Source organism: Galleria mellonella, unplaced genomic scaffold (genome assembly GCF_026898425.1).
Source record: "Galleria mellonella isolate WM207_F2 unplaced genomic scaffold, CSIRO_AGI_GalMel_v1 utg329, whole genome shotgun sequence".
Lineage (NCBI taxonomy): Eukaryota > Metazoa > Arthropoda > Insecta > Lepidoptera > Pyralidae > Galleria > Galleria mellonella.
In genome coordinates, this window is record NW_026442078.1 from 1020426 (window position 1) to 1038548 (window position 18123).

General features: G+C 30.3%; 1 protein-coding gene across 5 annotated transcripts; it reads right to left on the reverse strand.

Annotated features, from left to right (window-relative positions):
• Window positions 1-217: 217 nt before the first annotated feature.
• On the reverse strand, window positions 218-14132 carry LOC116413001 (uncharacterized). 5 transcript variants are annotated; one of them, XM_052896434.1, is made up of 6 exons: window positions 13920-14132; window positions 13237-13478; window positions 11202-11254; window positions 9986-10023; window positions 9540-9745; window positions 4809-4945 (listed from the first exon to the last, which is right to left on the reverse strand). In XM_052896434.1, the coding sequence occupies exons 1-5, from the start codon at window positions 14104-14106 to the stop codon at window positions 9660-9662; spliced, it is 606 nt and encodes a 201-aa protein (XP_052752394.1). In that variant the 5' UTR covers window positions 14107-14132; the 3' UTR covers window positions 4809-4945; window positions 9540-9659. The 5 variants fall into 5 exon arrangements, with proteins under 5 accessions (XP_052752397.1, XP_052752395.1, XP_052752396.1 ...); XM_031909542.2 differs by lacking the exon at window positions 4809-4945 and adding an exon at window positions 8814-8971; XM_052896437.1 differs by lacking the exons at window positions 9540-9745; window positions 9986-10023; window positions 11202-11254; window positions 13237-13478; window positions 13920-14132 and adding exons at window positions 218-344; window positions 1627-1815; window positions 2777-2869; window positions 8785-8954 and having other exon boundaries at window positions 4680-4945.
• Window positions 14133-18123: the final 3991 nt, after the last annotated feature.

Genomic DNA, 18123 nt, shown 5'->3' on the forward strand with positions numbered 1-18123 from the left:
TTTGTTGTATCCAATCCGACAGCTGTAGATTTAGAAGGGTATCTTGTTAGCGTTGATGCATTTTTACTGGGATTTTTTTTTCTATCATGTGATAAATTCTGTGTTAATGTACTAAATGCCATTGATTCCTCAAATTTTTCATCGTTCTTAGATTTAACTTTTGTTTGAATTTGAAGATCGTGATCGGAGTTTTGATTGGTGATACGATTGTGTTTACCTTTATTATTTGCATAAGGGTCTTTATTTCTCGATACTCCAGACTGCTTTATTTCGGTTATTTCTACTAACCCCTTTAGTTCTTTGTGTAGTAAATCGTATGCATTGCCTATATTATTTACGGTAATCTGCAAAAGAAACATTTTGTTAACAGTCGGTTTAAAAAAATATTAAGTTTATGTTAAATTGAATGATTATTTACTTTTAAAGTCTGGAGACTTGTTTTCATAGTGTTTAACTCTGATTGTATCATTAATCTTTCCCATAAATTAACGCTCAAATGTCCAACTATTGCAAATAAACCAACAAATAAAATTGTGTCCATACACAGCGATTTGAATGTTCTACGATAGGGCATGTTTAATCATTGAAATTTATCTAAATATAAATAAGTTCTAAATTATACAATTTTCAGATAAATTTATTTTATTATTCATATTTTTGTATTTTTAGAATATTAATTAATTAAAACATATTTATGACATTAGTTTTTCAAGAGAATTATGATAAGCATAGACAAAGCATAGGATCTACCAAAGAGTATATAATAATATAATCACCGAAATTAGGTACTATTGTCTATATTTCGTGCAAAGATTATTTCGTATTTGAACATAGCTATTTTGCTATTTTTTTTATTAATTTATAAACACTTCTTAATCTATACTACCAATGCTACCAATAAAATCCCATAGACTTAGTATAATGTACTTACTTCATAATCTAAGTAAAAACCATAATACGGTATATATAACATCAATCCTATCTTTTTCATCTACAATGTCGCATATATATAACATTCGGAGAAAAACTTAAAACATTTTTTATTTGTTTTGCGTTTGAAATTAAATAATGCAGTAGATAAAATTAATTTATTCTATATTATTTGGAACATTACCAAGTATACTCTGATAACAGTCACAATAAATGAAAATTTTCTGAATTGTTCATTGGTTTTTGAGCGTTAAAGGAATTACTGTACACGTATGACATAATAGTGATTTCCTGTAAATATAATTTTTATGTAATTATAACATATTTTAACATTTGCAATTTGTATGTTTACACTATATTGGATCAGTTATAAAAACAAGAAATACAGTATATGATTAATGCAAAGTGATACAAAAGGTGGCCTTATCGCTAAGCAGCCTCTTCCAGACAGTGTTTAAGTACAGGACATTGGGAAAAAGATTAAAGGGTAGGTGGCGCACTACTACTCTGATACGTATAATTTAGGTTTTATCGTAACATAGTAAATATCCAACGTATCATCACTCCATTTCAACTTCAAAATATCATAAGCGACTAGCAATGCAGGAAACATCAGTACAAAAAAGGGACCTAATGTCACCATTTTTATTTTTCAATATTAGCAATTTTTGTAACGTAATTTTAAATGGCACGTACTTGCAGCTATTAAGTAAAGAATCACATTGTTTTATCACTGGACTGTCATATCACCTTATGCGAAGTATTTCTCTGTGGAAAGAAGATTCGTCGAAAGAAACCAATTTTTTTCTCGATCTGAATAGGTTCAGGCAAAGCGGAGTGCATACAGCAGTTCGTGCACATTGATAAATCTCGTAGGTCTTTATTCTTAAAAAGAAAAAAATATGTATAAAATATGTATAAACTGGTTTTATAGTACCTCATAACGATGTTGCATTAATTTTGGCCATTAGATAATAATACTCTTCCTTTAATATAAAGTAGACGTTATATTTTTAAGAATCGATCAAGAATGATTTAATTTTATTTTTTCATAATAATTCTGATAAATACAATTAAAAAGTCATTAATGCTGTAGTATGTTCTAGATTCGGTAAAAAATCACTTCGTTATTTTATCATGTTAATAATATTATAATGGTAAGGTTTGCTGATCTTTAATTTTATACACAAATCGGTAAATATAAATCAACAAATCTTATCTTTGGCTGTGAAATCCCGGCATAGAATAGGCCACCCCTTCCTTTCCCGTGGGTGTCGTAAGTGGCGACTAAGGAAGTCTAAGGGACGGGTAGCAGCGTCCCTCTATAGCCTAACTGCGATTGTCAATGCGCCCGCCAAGCATGGCAACTACTGGCAAAACCACTTAAGGGGGAGGGAGGCTTATGTTCAGCAGTGGACAGTTAAAGAATAATATGATGATGAAATCTTATCATATTAATATAATAAAATTGTAAGCATACGATGTCTGTACATGAGAGAATTTGGGAGGTATAAATAGTTGCAATAGAAGCCCAATCCATAACTTTTAGAAATTTTACTTGTCTGTATCTAAAAAACTACTGCTTAAAATTGGATACCGTTTACACAGTTGTGTTCCCGAAGGGCTAACATACATTCTGGTGTACGTTTAATTTTGATACTTCATCTAAAATAGGTCTATTTAATTGATTTACCTACTTCTGAAATCCACGTGTACGAAGTAGCGAGAAAAAAGGCTATATAATGTAATATTAAAATAAAAAAAATAAAAAAATAGAATATGATACATCGATTATGGAATTGGTCTTAACAGTCATGATAGTACTATCATTTCATAATATACTAACAGTATATGCAGCATGGTCGTGCATAGAGCAATGTAGGTAACAAATATCGTCAGCTACTGCATGGCATGCCACCTCCGCACGACTCACTTCTTGCTGTAAAATAGAGCAGGTAAACATTTACTTTATTTATTAACTTCATTTGGAAATAATACAATTTCTATATATAATTTATGTGCCATAATTAGAATATTGTTATACTATTTATGCCTTAGGTAATGTATTTTTCCCTAATAAAGTTTATTTATAATATAGTAATGTCAGAGATAATTGAAACTTCGCAAAAAAAAAAAAATGAGAGCATATGCGATAGACGTAGAAAAAATAAATCAAGTGTATGACAAAAAATACATGAAAATAATTAAATCAAAGTTTTTTTTTCAAATACATTTTAATCACTCTTAACTTCGACCTATCCATTATTCCTCCTTAAACATAAGCTTCCCTTACATTCGCCACAAAATATGTGTCTGCCATGACCTCCATTTTTGAAACCATTTACATTTAATCTTGATTGACCTACTTTGCGCGTATGGGATCCCCATTACAAAACATTTTTTTTCCTTTGTTATCTTTTGAAAACTTCGTTCAAGTGATTTTTTTGACAATTTATCAATACTGAAAAATGTCTCAATGGAAGAGAAATGATTACGATTATTATAGAAAAAAATGTTATGTTATTTATTTAACATCCGATATGACAGCTGATTGCTGTGTGGTGGTTTGTATAGAATGGGCCATCCCTTCCTTTCCCATGGGTGTCATAAGAGGCGACTACAAGGACTTGACGGTCAAGAGATGGGGAGCAGCGTCTCTCTTAAAACATCACCAAATCCTAACTGCGTTTGTTAACTATAATAAATAAATAAATGTTTAGGAGGTTTGACCCCAATTAAATAAGACATACAGCACGGAAGAAGAAGAAGAAAGAAGAGTAGTACCTAGCGTAGACAAGAGATATTTCTCAGTGAAGAACAAATGCAAAATTATACAAACTTATGTGTGTTGTGAATGTATTTCAGTATTCTATTTTTATAAAAAAAGTATGCTGAGAATTATTCTTTCTGGCGTAAGGCTTTTCGTACTGTTGGGATAGCTTAAAATACTAATAGAGTTGCCGCAATATAAAAGGCACGCTTTTTTACTTCACAGCAGGAACAGGAAAAGTGACATTAGTCTACCCAAGCGTATAAAGTTAAATATTATCATTGTGAACAAAACATTCTAAAACTAGGTCAGTAAGATTAGATTTATTATTACAACGAATTTTTTTTTCCACTTTCTGTAAGCCGTAATAGGTGAGGGTAAAGAAGGGAAAGGTTTTTGGGATGGATTAGAGATACACCTCATACATCTATAGGCAGATTTCAAACTACCCAAGAAAATGTAGGGTATTTTCTAAAAGGTGCATCCACACCCAAGTTACTTTTTGTAGAGCAATCTAAGTAGTGTCAAGTGTTAGTAACAAACGATAACTAAAAGATAATTATCAACACATTTAATAATTGCCGTGTTAAATAACATTGTCAAATATGCAAAAGCAGTCCTATAATATTGTTATAGAATGTTGCTCAACCATACGTCAATATAATATTCGTTAACATGGAGTATTGCTTTTAAATAATATTGTGCTATTCAAATTGCTGGTTTCTAAAAGTTATCATATCTCCATTTTTATTATTGATGACATAGAAGTAATGAGAATCATTTAATAAATAGTAGTAACAAGTGATCATAAAAGTAATAGAAAGTTATTTTATGTTATCTTATTGCATAATATACGAGTACATTCTATTACGTACTTCTTTATAATCTGAATGTTGCACAGTGTTATTCCACCAAAAGTAATCTCGGTGTGGATGCACCATAATGTATTTTTCACATCAAATAAATCAGTTCTACGTACCGACATAAGATTAATGATTTTCTTCATTGACTTCAAATCGTTTTTGGCATGTATTTTCTGCGATATATCCGGTATAAGAAAACTCAGTAGCACAACAATAAATACAGTTGCCAGTGTTACTCGTGTATAGCTGTTTGTTATTTTGTTGTACACGAACCATAAGTTATCGGTTGCGAGTTTAATAAACTGACGGATATATGTGGTTACTAATGGTCGATCGCTGTTCTGTCTTCCATGATTTCTATGGTGGCTCCGTGAGTACATGCCTGGTTTAGGAATACGTTAATTTGTTAGTAATACTTATTTTACGAGACTATCCCCATGATCATGATATGACCATGGTATGACCATATTAAAAATTACATGTATACTAAATTTAATTACGACGAAATGTTAAAACACAAAGAGGTGGCAAACAAACAAACTCGCTTTCATATGAATAATATTAGTAAGTATCTTTATTTCTAGATTTATTGTTATTAGTTGTATTGAAGAACATGTACTCGTATTATCAAGTTAAGGCCCTTACGAGGTAGGTATACTTACACTCTTTCTTTCAAGTCATTTTTTACCCCTAAATTTATTGAAATAATTTGAAACTCTGTTGACTTGAGTTTTTTAAACAAAATTTTACTAAAAGTGTAGATAACTTTTAGTAAAATTTTGTTTAAAAAACTAATCAACAGATTTTAAAAATTCTTTTACTAATAGAAAGCTATATTATCAACAAGTAATACAATCTAAATATATTTTTTGAAAATTCTATTTAATATGAAATAAAGTAGTATAAAACGTTAACCTGTATAAATATGCCGCCTTGCCATGTTTATCTGATTTCTTTTAAATGAACAATATTCCTCTTATAATTCACATTTTAGTTAGAATTTTTATATTATACAAATTTCTCAATTTTGACGCATAGGGAAACCACAGATTAATTTTGTATTGAGCTCTGAAACGTAGGTAACTGATATCTAAGAACAAATCTTTGATATTATATTTTTTTAAATTTGAAACTAGAAATAAAGAACTTTAACTCTATCGTATGTACATATATAGTCATAGATTAAGAATTGTACCTAGTATTGTCTTTCTACGAATATAGTTTTTTTTTAATGGATTAAAATGCATTATAATGTGTGTCGGTAAGGGAAGCATGAAGTCTTTTTTTATATTTTATTTGTTTCACTGTTTTCTTATTTATATTTCTGATGCACACTTGTGTTTATTTGCTGTTACAAACTTGAGCTGCGATTTGATACAGCAGAAGTATGTCGTTTAATGGAATGTGTTTCGCGTAAAATTTATGTATATAATAAGTTACTTATATAAAAATTCTTGCTAAATAGTGACAATGAACCAAACATTATGACGAATTCAGAATTAACTATAATAGTTTCTGGGAGAGTTCGCTTGGAGATAGACTTGACTAACAATACTTACAATCAGAATATGTAAAATTAGTAATGTAGTAGTTATCTAAGTTACTTATGACCACAAAATAGTCAACATCTACATTTCGTATTTTAGTTACACTTGTTACAGTTCTTGTTCTGAGACTGAAACCTTACAACAAGAACTGAAACTATTAGTTGTTGTTTTTAGTTCAGTTTTATGTTGTAGTTTGCTATAAAAGATAAACTGCGTGGATAAACTGAAAGTGAAAAAATAGATACTTTGTATTACAGATTAGTCATGCCATTAACACTAATGCAATTTTATTATTTTATCTTAGTTTATGCGTATTTTTGGAATACCATTACCACCTTATTTAAAAAAAACGTCAAACCTTTCATAATTCTACTATAGTTATTAAACTGTTTTGTTTCTTTCTTTTATGCTAAATTCTCAGTTTGAATGAAAGCGACAAAACAGTGGAGTAAGTAGATTGTAGGAGGTTTTAGTATTTTATGAATAAGGGGTTTTTGTCATAGTCTTCGTATAACGTAAATACTTATGTACTAAAATCTAAGGATTTTGTAAATGAGTTTTTACTAAGTCTGTGAAGTGACCTTAGCAGGTCAATTCACAGACTTAGTAAAACGTACTCAGAGTTAACCTCTGAAGTTCTTGCCGAAAATTATTGCTAAATTTTGGTAATTTGTTTCGATGAGGCATCTGATTTGATTTCATCTTCAACTATCATTCTTCACTGATCCTACCTGACCTATACAAAAGGCCTTACACCTATACAAAGGGTTACTATTAAATTTTAATCCATTGATAAAATCTCGAAACATCTTTACTCGACACTGGCAAAAAATAAGAAGATGTTTCTGAAGACCCAAACAATCCTCGAACCGCACAATAGCATGTTTTCATCCTTATAATATTTTATTCTTTTTTAAAACTCTCTGATTTTTCCCAAGTTTATTTGAACTCAGGAAAGTTCATTTCATTATTGTACGATACGAATTGTGCATTTGGGTCAAATTTTACGAGAATACCTACGCCTTGTATTGGAATGCTCAAGGCTATGTAAAATATGCAAACGAAAATGTTGGCTTGTATAATAAACTGGAATTGGCTAAAACAATAAGAGAGAGTCAATATATTTTTCAATGATAAAGTTATGGCTGTACAGTTGTTATAATTAAAAGGAACCCTTTAAATTTAATGTAATAAATTTTATTTTTCAACTTGTTTTTCATTCTAAGTTCTACAAATTTAAAGAAGCATTTTTCGTAGTAACATGGTATGACATTTCTGACGATATTTTAGGGGTTTATATGGAATTATTTGTAATACCATTAGCACCATCAATGCTGTAGTAATATCGCAACTGTCGGCTTTCGAATAAAGATAGGTAGTAAAGATATGAATTGTGACAGAGAAGGATTCTCAGTAAGGGGTTTGGCGACCCCATTTGTTTGCAATATACCAAGTCTGGTCGAGCTCTATATGGTCTCTAGGATTCCCAGAGAGGACCAGATTAGAGCAATATTATAATAACTCCTGGTAAATTTGTAACATGACTTCGTTTTCATACAAACCATCCATTACTAGTATCCTACCAGCATAAACTTCTAACGTAAGTGGAACTTTCATCTTTAAAAAATATATATGAATTCTTGAAGATTGGTTATAAATTAAATATGCGATTGCGATGCGTATTATAAATTATATTTGGTGTGATAAAGTTATAAGGCGTTTGCTCTGAGAAATCTATGAAGTCTGTATGGAGTTTCATTATACGATTTATCAAATGTGATCGCAACGGGGTTCGCTGGAATCGAATTCAGAAATACTACTAGTTAACTAGTATAATTATAACTAGTAGTATTACCCGCGAATGTATAGACGTAAATAACTTTTTTTCTGTGCAATTTAGAACAAACATTAAGTTTTTGATAGAAAGTGGCAATCGTCGCTTATTGATGGATATCACTGTATATATTGTGTTGCCTATGGGGGTCTAATACGTTAAAATTCTTAAGGACTGAAGTGTTATGTGTTTTTGCTTAGTAATTTATAAAATAAAAAAAATATCCCATTTTGAAATTCAGGACAACGTAGTAGGTATCTGCGCACCATTTAATTAAAATCCGTTCAGTGATTTAACGTGACGCAGTTAAGATCAGAATATCAAAATACCTTTACAAAGAATTGTATTTAATATAAAAGGATAGTTTTTTCCTAGAATTATGGAGTTCATAATACGACTTTCATCTAGTTAAGGGTTGTTTCAAATTGATTACGATAAATCCAAAAGAGTCTAGTCCTTTCTTAGAAGTCTATTATACGGTCGACCGTTATGTTGTCCCTGTTATTTTTATTTAAAACAACAGAGAGAGAATTATTTTCTTTATTATTATGACCATATAAATGTATTTATATATAAGAATATATATTATATAAAACACACATACATATTTAACATATTTACACGATCATTGTAATACGAGTACTAATAAATAATGTTTGAATCGAAACATTTGGCTTTCCATTGTTTCTGCCTGCCCTAATGGGAGACAGGTGTGACAGATATGTATGTATGTATGTACTAATAAAGTAACAATAGTGATCAAAGGTGACAATGATGATGATGAACTATTTACAGTTTCTTGATAAGAAAACTATGAAATAATCATTTGTTTTTTTTTACCATTGAGGTGGCAAAGCAGCATACGTCCCACCTGATGGTAAGCGGTTTCTGTAGCCTATGAACACCTGCAATACACGTGCATTGCCGACCCCGCAAAAACTTCTTTACCTCTTTTTTGAAAAACCCCATGCTGTAGTCTCTTGGTAAAGACTCGACAGGGAGCTCTGATTTGAATCTATGCCTACAACTGTATGAATGAGGTATATTAAAATAATGAGTATGTATGTAAGACTATGTCTACGAGTATTTATTATTTACTGTATTTATAATTTTTTTACTTTGTCCAAAAAAAATATATAAAATAAAAAAAATATTTAGCCTAGCATATTAGAAAAACATTGTCCTGCCTAAAAAGTGACTGTCATCTATTGAGTCCGATTGTTAAATTAAGCCTTCCCGGTACCCACTCAAACACACAAAGATCATCCAAATTGGTCCAGTGGTTTAGAAAGTATTTAGTAACACATATACGTACGCAAGAATTATACATATAAAGATAGTTGTAATATGGATATTTGTCGATTTAACACGATCGTACTCGTATTGTCTATGTTGGAGAAAACTGCAAATTTTAACTGTATTTATTATATACTAAAATGGAATTATTTATTGATAAAATTTCATTACATCCAACATTATAAAAGAGTTGATAATTTAATATATTTATTCTCAGTATAAAATACAATACAAAACAGTAAATTTAAAACGTTTGCCATTCACTACATAGGTAATGAAATATAACATTCTATGCGCACCTTAGACCAATAAATGCTTTCACAAGTAAATTTTGCCAAACGTGTAAATTGCTTTTTAATGGTTGTTTGAATTTTCCATTGTTATATGAATGATTCTTGTATGTTTCTTGATTCTTATCATCAATTATCATCATCACAACACATAGAGCAACACGAGCCTCTGTTAGGTACATATTCTTGACATGGTTCAGATAAAGGCACGGGATCTGTAAAAAAAGAGTTACTATCACAAATACATTGAACAGGAATGGTCCTTTGTATAGGCAAAGTGATAGCGGAAATTTGGAAGAGGATTTTATCCAGCAGTAGACTGTATTACAAGATAATAGCAATATAGACTTTAAAGGTAAAGGTAGCCATTTAAAGACAAAAAAAAAAACAAAAATCCTTTAATTCTTTTTAGATTCGATAATTTTTACTAAAAAAAGTCAATAATAAATACTTACTAGACAGTATGCAAGTCGGCAAACTAGGGGTAGTTATTCTAAAAAATAAAAGAGAAAATGTATTTAAAAGTTGGCAGGGCTAGAGACTATGTGATGTACTTAGCTTTCATGATAAATTCATAAGCAATTTCTACGGGAACACGGCTCGCGCTCCTCTCTTTCAGATTTCATATGATCTGTTCCTCCAGGAGCTCGTGTTATTGATATATATCTACTAAATAAATAAGTAGTTCAGCGGTAGATATCCTTTTAAGTTTTCTTGTATTGTTATTGAAATATCGGAAATCTCATCAAAGCAGAAAATAAAGTAGGTATGTTATATAAGATTGTTGTGGCTTAGTGATTCTTGAACTTGAAAAGACATTAAGATTTGTAATAACAACAATATGTGTGTGATCGTAAATTGCAGTTTGGCTGACACCTTAACTTTATTAAGATTCCGTTTGGTTCCGGTTGGCCGTGTGATCCTGGCATAGAATAGGCCATTTCTTTCTATCCTGTGGGTGTCTTAAGAGCCGACTAAGGGAGCGTGAGGGATGGGCAGCAGCGTCCCTCTTAAAATATCTTTAAAGCCTGAGTTCGGTTACCAATCCGTCTGCCAAATGTGGAAAATTCTCTCAATTCACTTGACATGCCATTTGAAATTGATTTTCACTTGACTTTCGGGGACCAGAACTCGGAGTAGCAACCGTTACAACAAGTTGCTTTCTCTACATTTTTTTTAAAAGGATGAAGAAATTATAAAATAATAGAAACTGCACGCTTTATCGATATACACGGGCGAGATAAGTAGTAACGTGTAAGAGATGATGAGGAACATACCGTGATTTATGCATCAGGAATAAACCAGTATAATTACCAGGGAGACCGCGAGGAAGTCGTCCTAACAGGGTATTTTGCTAAGTGAAGCTTACTAACAATGTTGAACGAACTGAACGAATTCAAGAATACTTTGTGATTAAAGTATTCTTGAATTTTGTCAGAATCGGCTAATTGAGCTAACTTCATACTCATCTGTCATCTCTTACTGGTGCCCCGCCAGCGTATACAGACGAGACAGACGGGGTTATTTTCACCCATAAAAAGTAGGGCAATATGCCCTATTTTTTATAGACTATTTCTAGCAATAGGGTTACTAACCCATATTAGTAACAATCGCTCCCTTTTCCCTTTTGGTTAGTAGAATAAGAAATTAACCACAATAATAGTTTGATACCTTGTATCGGAACTGTTGTTACGCGTTATAGACTTTTTATTCGGCATGCAGCCCTGTAAATGAAAAGAAATATTTTATTCCAAGAGAAAATGCACAAAAAGCGACTATGTATTTTTTACCAGTATTGGGTAAATTTTCCTGTCATGGAAAATTGTTGTGCATGGAAATAAAGGGAATTCCAGTGTGCCATTCTTGAGCAGTATACCTCTGTACTCCGTAATTTCACTGCACTGTCATATCCGACCCTTCAGGAAATAAATTATTAAGTTGAAGAAAATATTTTTCCCGACAACTTGAAACTGAAATCTACAGAAACTGTATAGAAAATTGAATGTTATTTTGCGCATGAGGTCTCGGGGTCGACTCTCGTTCCGGTAATTAGGAAATGTTCTTTTCTAAATTGGTTAAAACTCGAATGTTCTGGATTTTGATAATTGTTGTGTTTAATAACTATTTATTTTACTTCCTTATAAATATGATTAATTTTTCACGTTGCGATTCAGTACAACTTTAATAATTTATATACTTATTATTTATTGCTTTGCCATAAATAAAAATATTTTATTATATCTCACAAGCTTACATAATATGGCCATAACTCATAAGCTATATACATATCATAAATTACTGAGAGGTATAACAATTGTTATATGACGAAGTACTCCGACAAAGATTATTCATCTTCTAAGGATCTTCGAAGTCAAAACCTAGACTAGTTTTAATAAAATTAAAACGTGTCTATATTCTTTTTATAAAAACAATCTAATTGCTAATCTAAATTTGTATTAAAGAAGAAGAAGAAAAAAAAATATTTGTTTAATTACATTGAAATTGTTATATATATATAGTACGCTTTTGTAATTTACCGTAATACGGCACGATATTTTATGATTTTATCGTGATGATAAAATAGAAAAGGGAAAGTATGCGCTAATACAAATAAGCATTTAGTTTTCCGTGCATGTCAGTGATATTGTGGCGGATAATTGGAAATATTTTCATATATAGTCTGTTTCAAAAGGATAAAATGAAAATATAAACAAACGAATAATTAATTAGTCCATAAGATTGTTTTTTTACTGTTGGCAAACTAGGATACGGTTCATTTTATTTATTTATTTTATTTATTTAACTCTTTATTGCACCATAAATAAAAATATACAATGACAAGTGAATAATTCAAGTGAAATACATTAACATTAATACAGATTGAAATATACACATAAAGGTACAAAAGATGGTCTTATCGCTAGGGCAATCTCTTACAGACAACCTTTCATCTAATGGTAAACGAGGTTACCATGGCCTATGGACGCCTGTAACACCAGGGATGTCATGCGCGCGTTGTCACCTTAAGAAATCTTAATACACCCTCTTTTAAAGAACCCCATGCTGTAGTCTTTTGGGAAAGCCTCAGCAGTAAGATCATTCCACAACCGGAGTAAGCTCCTCTGAAATCGCACTGGGCATGACCATTCAAGTTGTAAGATGTGAGGATGGATTCTCTGACGATGGCGAGCGGTACGACAATGAAAGGTAGCTGTAGGCACCATATTGAAGAGTTCTTCAGAACACAATCCATTATAAAGGAAAGGGTGGGATATGGCAGTAAATTTACAAGATAGAAACGAACAATACCTAAGTCCTCAGGAATGGCAACGCAAATCATATCATGGACGAAACATTATACTCTGTTATGTCCATAGTACATGACAGATCATGTTTATAGGCGACGGTTACCATTTTTCATCAGGTGGGCCGTCAGCTTGTTTGCCATTCTAAGATGCATAAAAAAAAAGAAAAATATGTTTATGTTTAGCAGTACGTAGTACAAATAAAAAATCGACTAATTTCATTAAAAGTGTATTTCTATTTGGTTATCATTTATTAGAATTCTATTGAAATATACTATAATTCAATACATTTCGCTCTCCGATTATAATTGTGACAATAAAATCATACCGTATTATTTCGTACTACGGTAATATAAAAGCGATCAACAATAATTTACGAACATTGGGATAAACAAACTTACTTTAGAACAATTCGAGAATCCCATATTTCTCAGCACGCTCTCGTCTAAACTTGATTCACTTGGCGAAGTGTCTGTATTCGCGGACGTGGTTCTCTTGCAGGACTGTTCTGGACTGTGTACCTCGGTATTGTTTTTCATCGAGTTTTTACTGCTTTTGGCACTTTGTAGTATGTTACTCCGTATGTCAGTATTATGGCTAAATGATAAGCCAGTGTTTTGTAAGCTTATGTTTGATTCATTTCCTAAAATAATGGAATGGTAAACCCGCATGTATGGTTACGGTAGCGGGGCACCAGTAAGGGATGATAGGTAATCAATAATGTTAGGTGAAAACGAAATCAGATTTGGTCCATTTGGCTTGGATTCTAAAGTAGTGTTAGATTCTAATACACACAATGAAATATGGGCGTGTCGAATATTGTATGGCGTAGTCTCAAACTATCGTGATTAATTCCTGATGAATTCGTCATGACGAGCCAACTGGCCTGACTTCATCATCACTCATTATTGTTCACTGGTGCTGCACTAGCGTATACCGATAACGCAGGCGGGGTTACCATTGTTATCATTCCTTAAAAAATGCCTCTGACTAGTCCATTAGAGATTATGATCGTGAGTATAGCTTTTAGTAATTGTATAGAATGTAATAAAACATAATTATTGGAATAGAATGAAAACTTTACCCGTGGTAGTGTGTGCAACTTGCGGACGTTCGGTAACTATTTTTAACACATAAACCAGCATAATAACTAACGCGCCGATTGCAACGGACACGATGATTAGAGATTTCTTAATAAAATCATCGAAGCAATCCACAAGGTCGTCCATGTAACATTCTAGATTGTCGACTAGGCCCCGGTTAGTGCACATTTTTGTTTTATTTAAAATGTATAATATATATACCTGTAATATAAAGCAATAATATAAATTAATTAAAATTTTATACTTTGTAAAAGTCTGTAAAAATTTAAACAAAAATTTTAAACTGCTTGGTGGTAGTTTTGGGTTTAGGTTATTAAATAAAATATGTTTCCTAAATAAGTACATAAAACTATTTCTACCTTCAACACATATTGCCACAAAGAAAAAATAGGTAGCTTAAAAATAAAAAAGCAAGGATGAGTTACAAAACAGAATTATGTATGTGTCACAGTAAAACATATGTACACCACAGTCAATTTTGGCAATAAACTAATATTATGTCATAACCAAAACCTAGCTAGACAGATATATTTATTATACTTACTAACCGCCACTTACACAAATTATTTATTTGTTACTTATAGGTATGTTACAAAGTTCATATAATTTTGTTTACCTACAGATCAACGAGAATATTAAAATGTTTATATATAATACAACAATTATAAGAAAATGTATTAATATAGATAATTATTTGCAAATTAATACATTATAAGAGAAATATTACAAAACACAGCTTCAAATTTGTATTCCAATAACTATTCTATATAACATTCGCTATTATAAATATCAGGATAATAGCGACTTTCTCTTTATTATTTTAAGGGATATTTTTACGCTGAAAGTGACGATGACGAACCCGTCGTACCTATATAAATTTTATATACAGAATATAATTTGTATAATATTTATTTTTTGTTAGTATTTAATATTAGACGTATTTTTTAGTCTTATCTTGGTTCTGTTAGTGTAACCTGGAATATGCCTATATTTAATCTATTTAAATTTAGTGTTTGTATATGATATATAAATGAAATGGATAGCTATATATAGATTCAAGTAAGTAATAAATATTAGTGATACAGACATTATATATATATATATATATATATATATATATATATATATATATATTTTACAAGATTTATCCGTAACTTTGTATAACCGGGATATGTAGATTGATCAGAATAAAAGTACCTTTAGCCCTTCTTTATTCCAAATACGTAGGTATATACTAAATTTCTTGATAATTAGTTGAATGTCATGGAGTAAGAAAAAAAAAACACTTATACATTTACAATGTTATAAATATGAAAATGAGTTTATTTGTTTAGTAAGGATTAATTTACAGAAAATTGTTTATCTCAAGATATTATGTTACTTAATTAAATCCCTGCTACTGAATCACACTTGTATTGTTTCTATTATTAATTAAACATTGATTAAGCACTGATATCAACCAATCAACAATCATGATAAACTTTTCTAAGAAATAATTTTGATACATTACCATAGCCTGCTAATATTATAAAGGTTGTTTGGTAATATTTTGTTTGTTTGTATTTCTTGAAACGTTACGTTACGTTTCAAAAAATTCTGTACATGTCTATGTGTAAAGAAAGTTGGAATGGAAGAAGGCTCATTCGGGTCAATGAACACATTAATCAATATAACTGATAATTGATTGAGAAATAACGCATGTCATTAATTTCAGACGATTAAAATAGTAATATATTTATAAACATACCAGCTGACTCGGTAAACGTTGTTTTACCATATACATTATTTTTAGAACTATACATGAAAATTTATCCTACTACAGTTATTATATTGGATTGCTATATTGCATCGTAAAACGGTGAAAATTTGAGGTTGTATGTATTTTTCTAATGTTAAAAATCTAATTTAATGCTAAATCATAATAAAATAAAAATGGAAAAATTTGTCAAAAAATAATTTTTTTTTTGGGGAGGGTCACCCTTATCATTGAGGGTTATGAAAAATAGATGTTGGCCGATTCTCAGACCTACCCAATATGCACACAAAATTTCATAAAAATCGGTAAAGCCGTTTCGGAGGAGTTTGGTAACAAACACCGTGACACGAGAATTTTATATATTAGATATTGTATATATAAAATTAAATTATATTACGTCATCCATTTTATTTAAATTAATAATACTAACAATACTAAAGTAAACAGATACAGTATTCTACCTGCTCGATAATAATTGATAATATAACGTTGATTAAGATAATCTGTCTAATGTTGATAGTATTAATTGATAAATCGTATATGCTTTGACTATAACCGCCATTAAAATGCCTATTGAATAACAATACGCTATTATCTGTCCCCACCTGTTCCTAGCATATAGCTGATACAGTCCTGTTTGTTAACATGAGTGGAAAATTAATTTTGAATTGAAAATGTATAAATGAGGTTGTGGCATCGTACATACCTATTGACGTTAATATATGATATACAAAAATATTTGCTTTCACTCATTAATACATTTCTGAATGGCACTCAATTCGGCCTTCCCTCGGAATGTCCTGATATTAATGAAAGACGGCCGCCTTTTTCATTCCTTGATACGAGTGTAATATTTTAATAGCTTCTTTTATTAAATAAGTAATTATGTGGGTCATTTCTTATGCCACAGATACAAGGATAAAGAAATGAAATAAAAATGCGACAAATTTACCTTTGACAATGTATATTATTTATGACGTTGGATGTTGTCTCCTTTGACTAGTAATATAAGAGTAATATAGATTCGTTTACACGACTTCTAATTAATATTTATCCAACTTCTAAAACAGATGGTTTTTAATTTTTCGTATTGAATAATTTTGTGTGTGTGTGTGTGTGTGTGTGTGTGTGTGTGTGTGTGTGTGTGTGTGTGTGTGTGTGTGTGTGTATGTTGCTCAGTATTTATATAAAGGAATTAATTAATTTTGATGATTCTTAATTTAAAACTTCAGCGTGCTAATTTTAATAAAATTTTTGTATTTTTTTTTTGTGAAAAAGACTTTATTTAAACGTTTATTACTAACTATGTATATAACTACAAACTATATATATATATATATATATATAAATATAAAATATATATATATATATATATATATATATATATATATATATGTTTTTTATGTATAGGTTAGATCTGACAAAAGTGGCTGATTATATGAGACATCAAATTATTTCAAATGAAATTGAGTACATACCAGGCAATTCTCTTTACATTTTTGAAATATTGTGAATATTTCTTATATACAAAAACGGGGCGCATAGTATGTCGAGTTTTTGGTACTTCTGGTATTAATTAGAGGCACATAATAAATTAATGACATATAGTGTATAATGACAATATTTTTTCAATGATAAAATTTACTATTCTTTATCTATGGGTTCTTACCTCAGAAATAGTGCTTAATTTATATATGTATATTTATAACTAATCTTATCTAAGATATATATTATTTATTATGTATACGTAAATTTCTGTAGTTTTAAAATTACATAGATTAAGAATGCCCTTTTGGTGTTTCTATATTATACAAGTATTGGAAAATGATTATTTGAATAAAATTGTACAGTTTTTTTTTTACATAAAATACTTTCACCATTAAGAAAAATCTAAAAATTTTTCGTCTTCATAATAATATAATAAAGACGGAGAAAACGGTGCTTTTAGATACTGTTCGCATAGCGTGCCGTTTCTTCTCCCTGGGGCCCTGAACTCCGGCCGACTGCGGTTCTGTCTGGGGTTAGTTTTCCATCTTTTCTCTTTAAGAGAGATGTGAATTTTATAAAAAAAAAAGTAATATTAAGTAAAAATAGACTCCACGTTGAACTAATTATTCATAATACATATATATATATATATATATATATATATATATATATATATATATATATATATATATATATATATGTATATCTTACATATATATAGTTGCATGACAAGTACATACACCTGAAAAACATTACTTTTTAGCAGCCAGGTAAATGTACCGTTATATAAATTATAACTAGTTTTTACTCGTATTTCATCTGTGTGACCGGGTTTAAAAATAGACTAAACCCATGTCGTTCTCTGTCCGAAATATTATGTGAACATCAAATTTCATAATAACGTCAATTGTAGAGACGTTGCAACTCTATGCATCTTCTAT

Bases quoted from the DNA above. Each gene is read 5' to 3' on its own strand.
- LOC116413001 (XM_052896434.1), bottom strand. From the start codon at position 14,106: ATGTGCACTAACCGGGGCCTAGTCGACAATCTAGAATGTTACATGGAC. The intron at 13,479-13,919 runs GTAAAGTTTTCA...CCATTATTTTAG, and splicing joins AGTTGCACACACTACCACGG to GAAATGAATCAAACATAAGC. The intron at 9,746-9,985 runs GTAAGTATTTAT...CTTTTTTTACAG, and splicing joins GCCGACTTGCATACTGTCTA to ATCCCGTGCCTTTATCTGAA.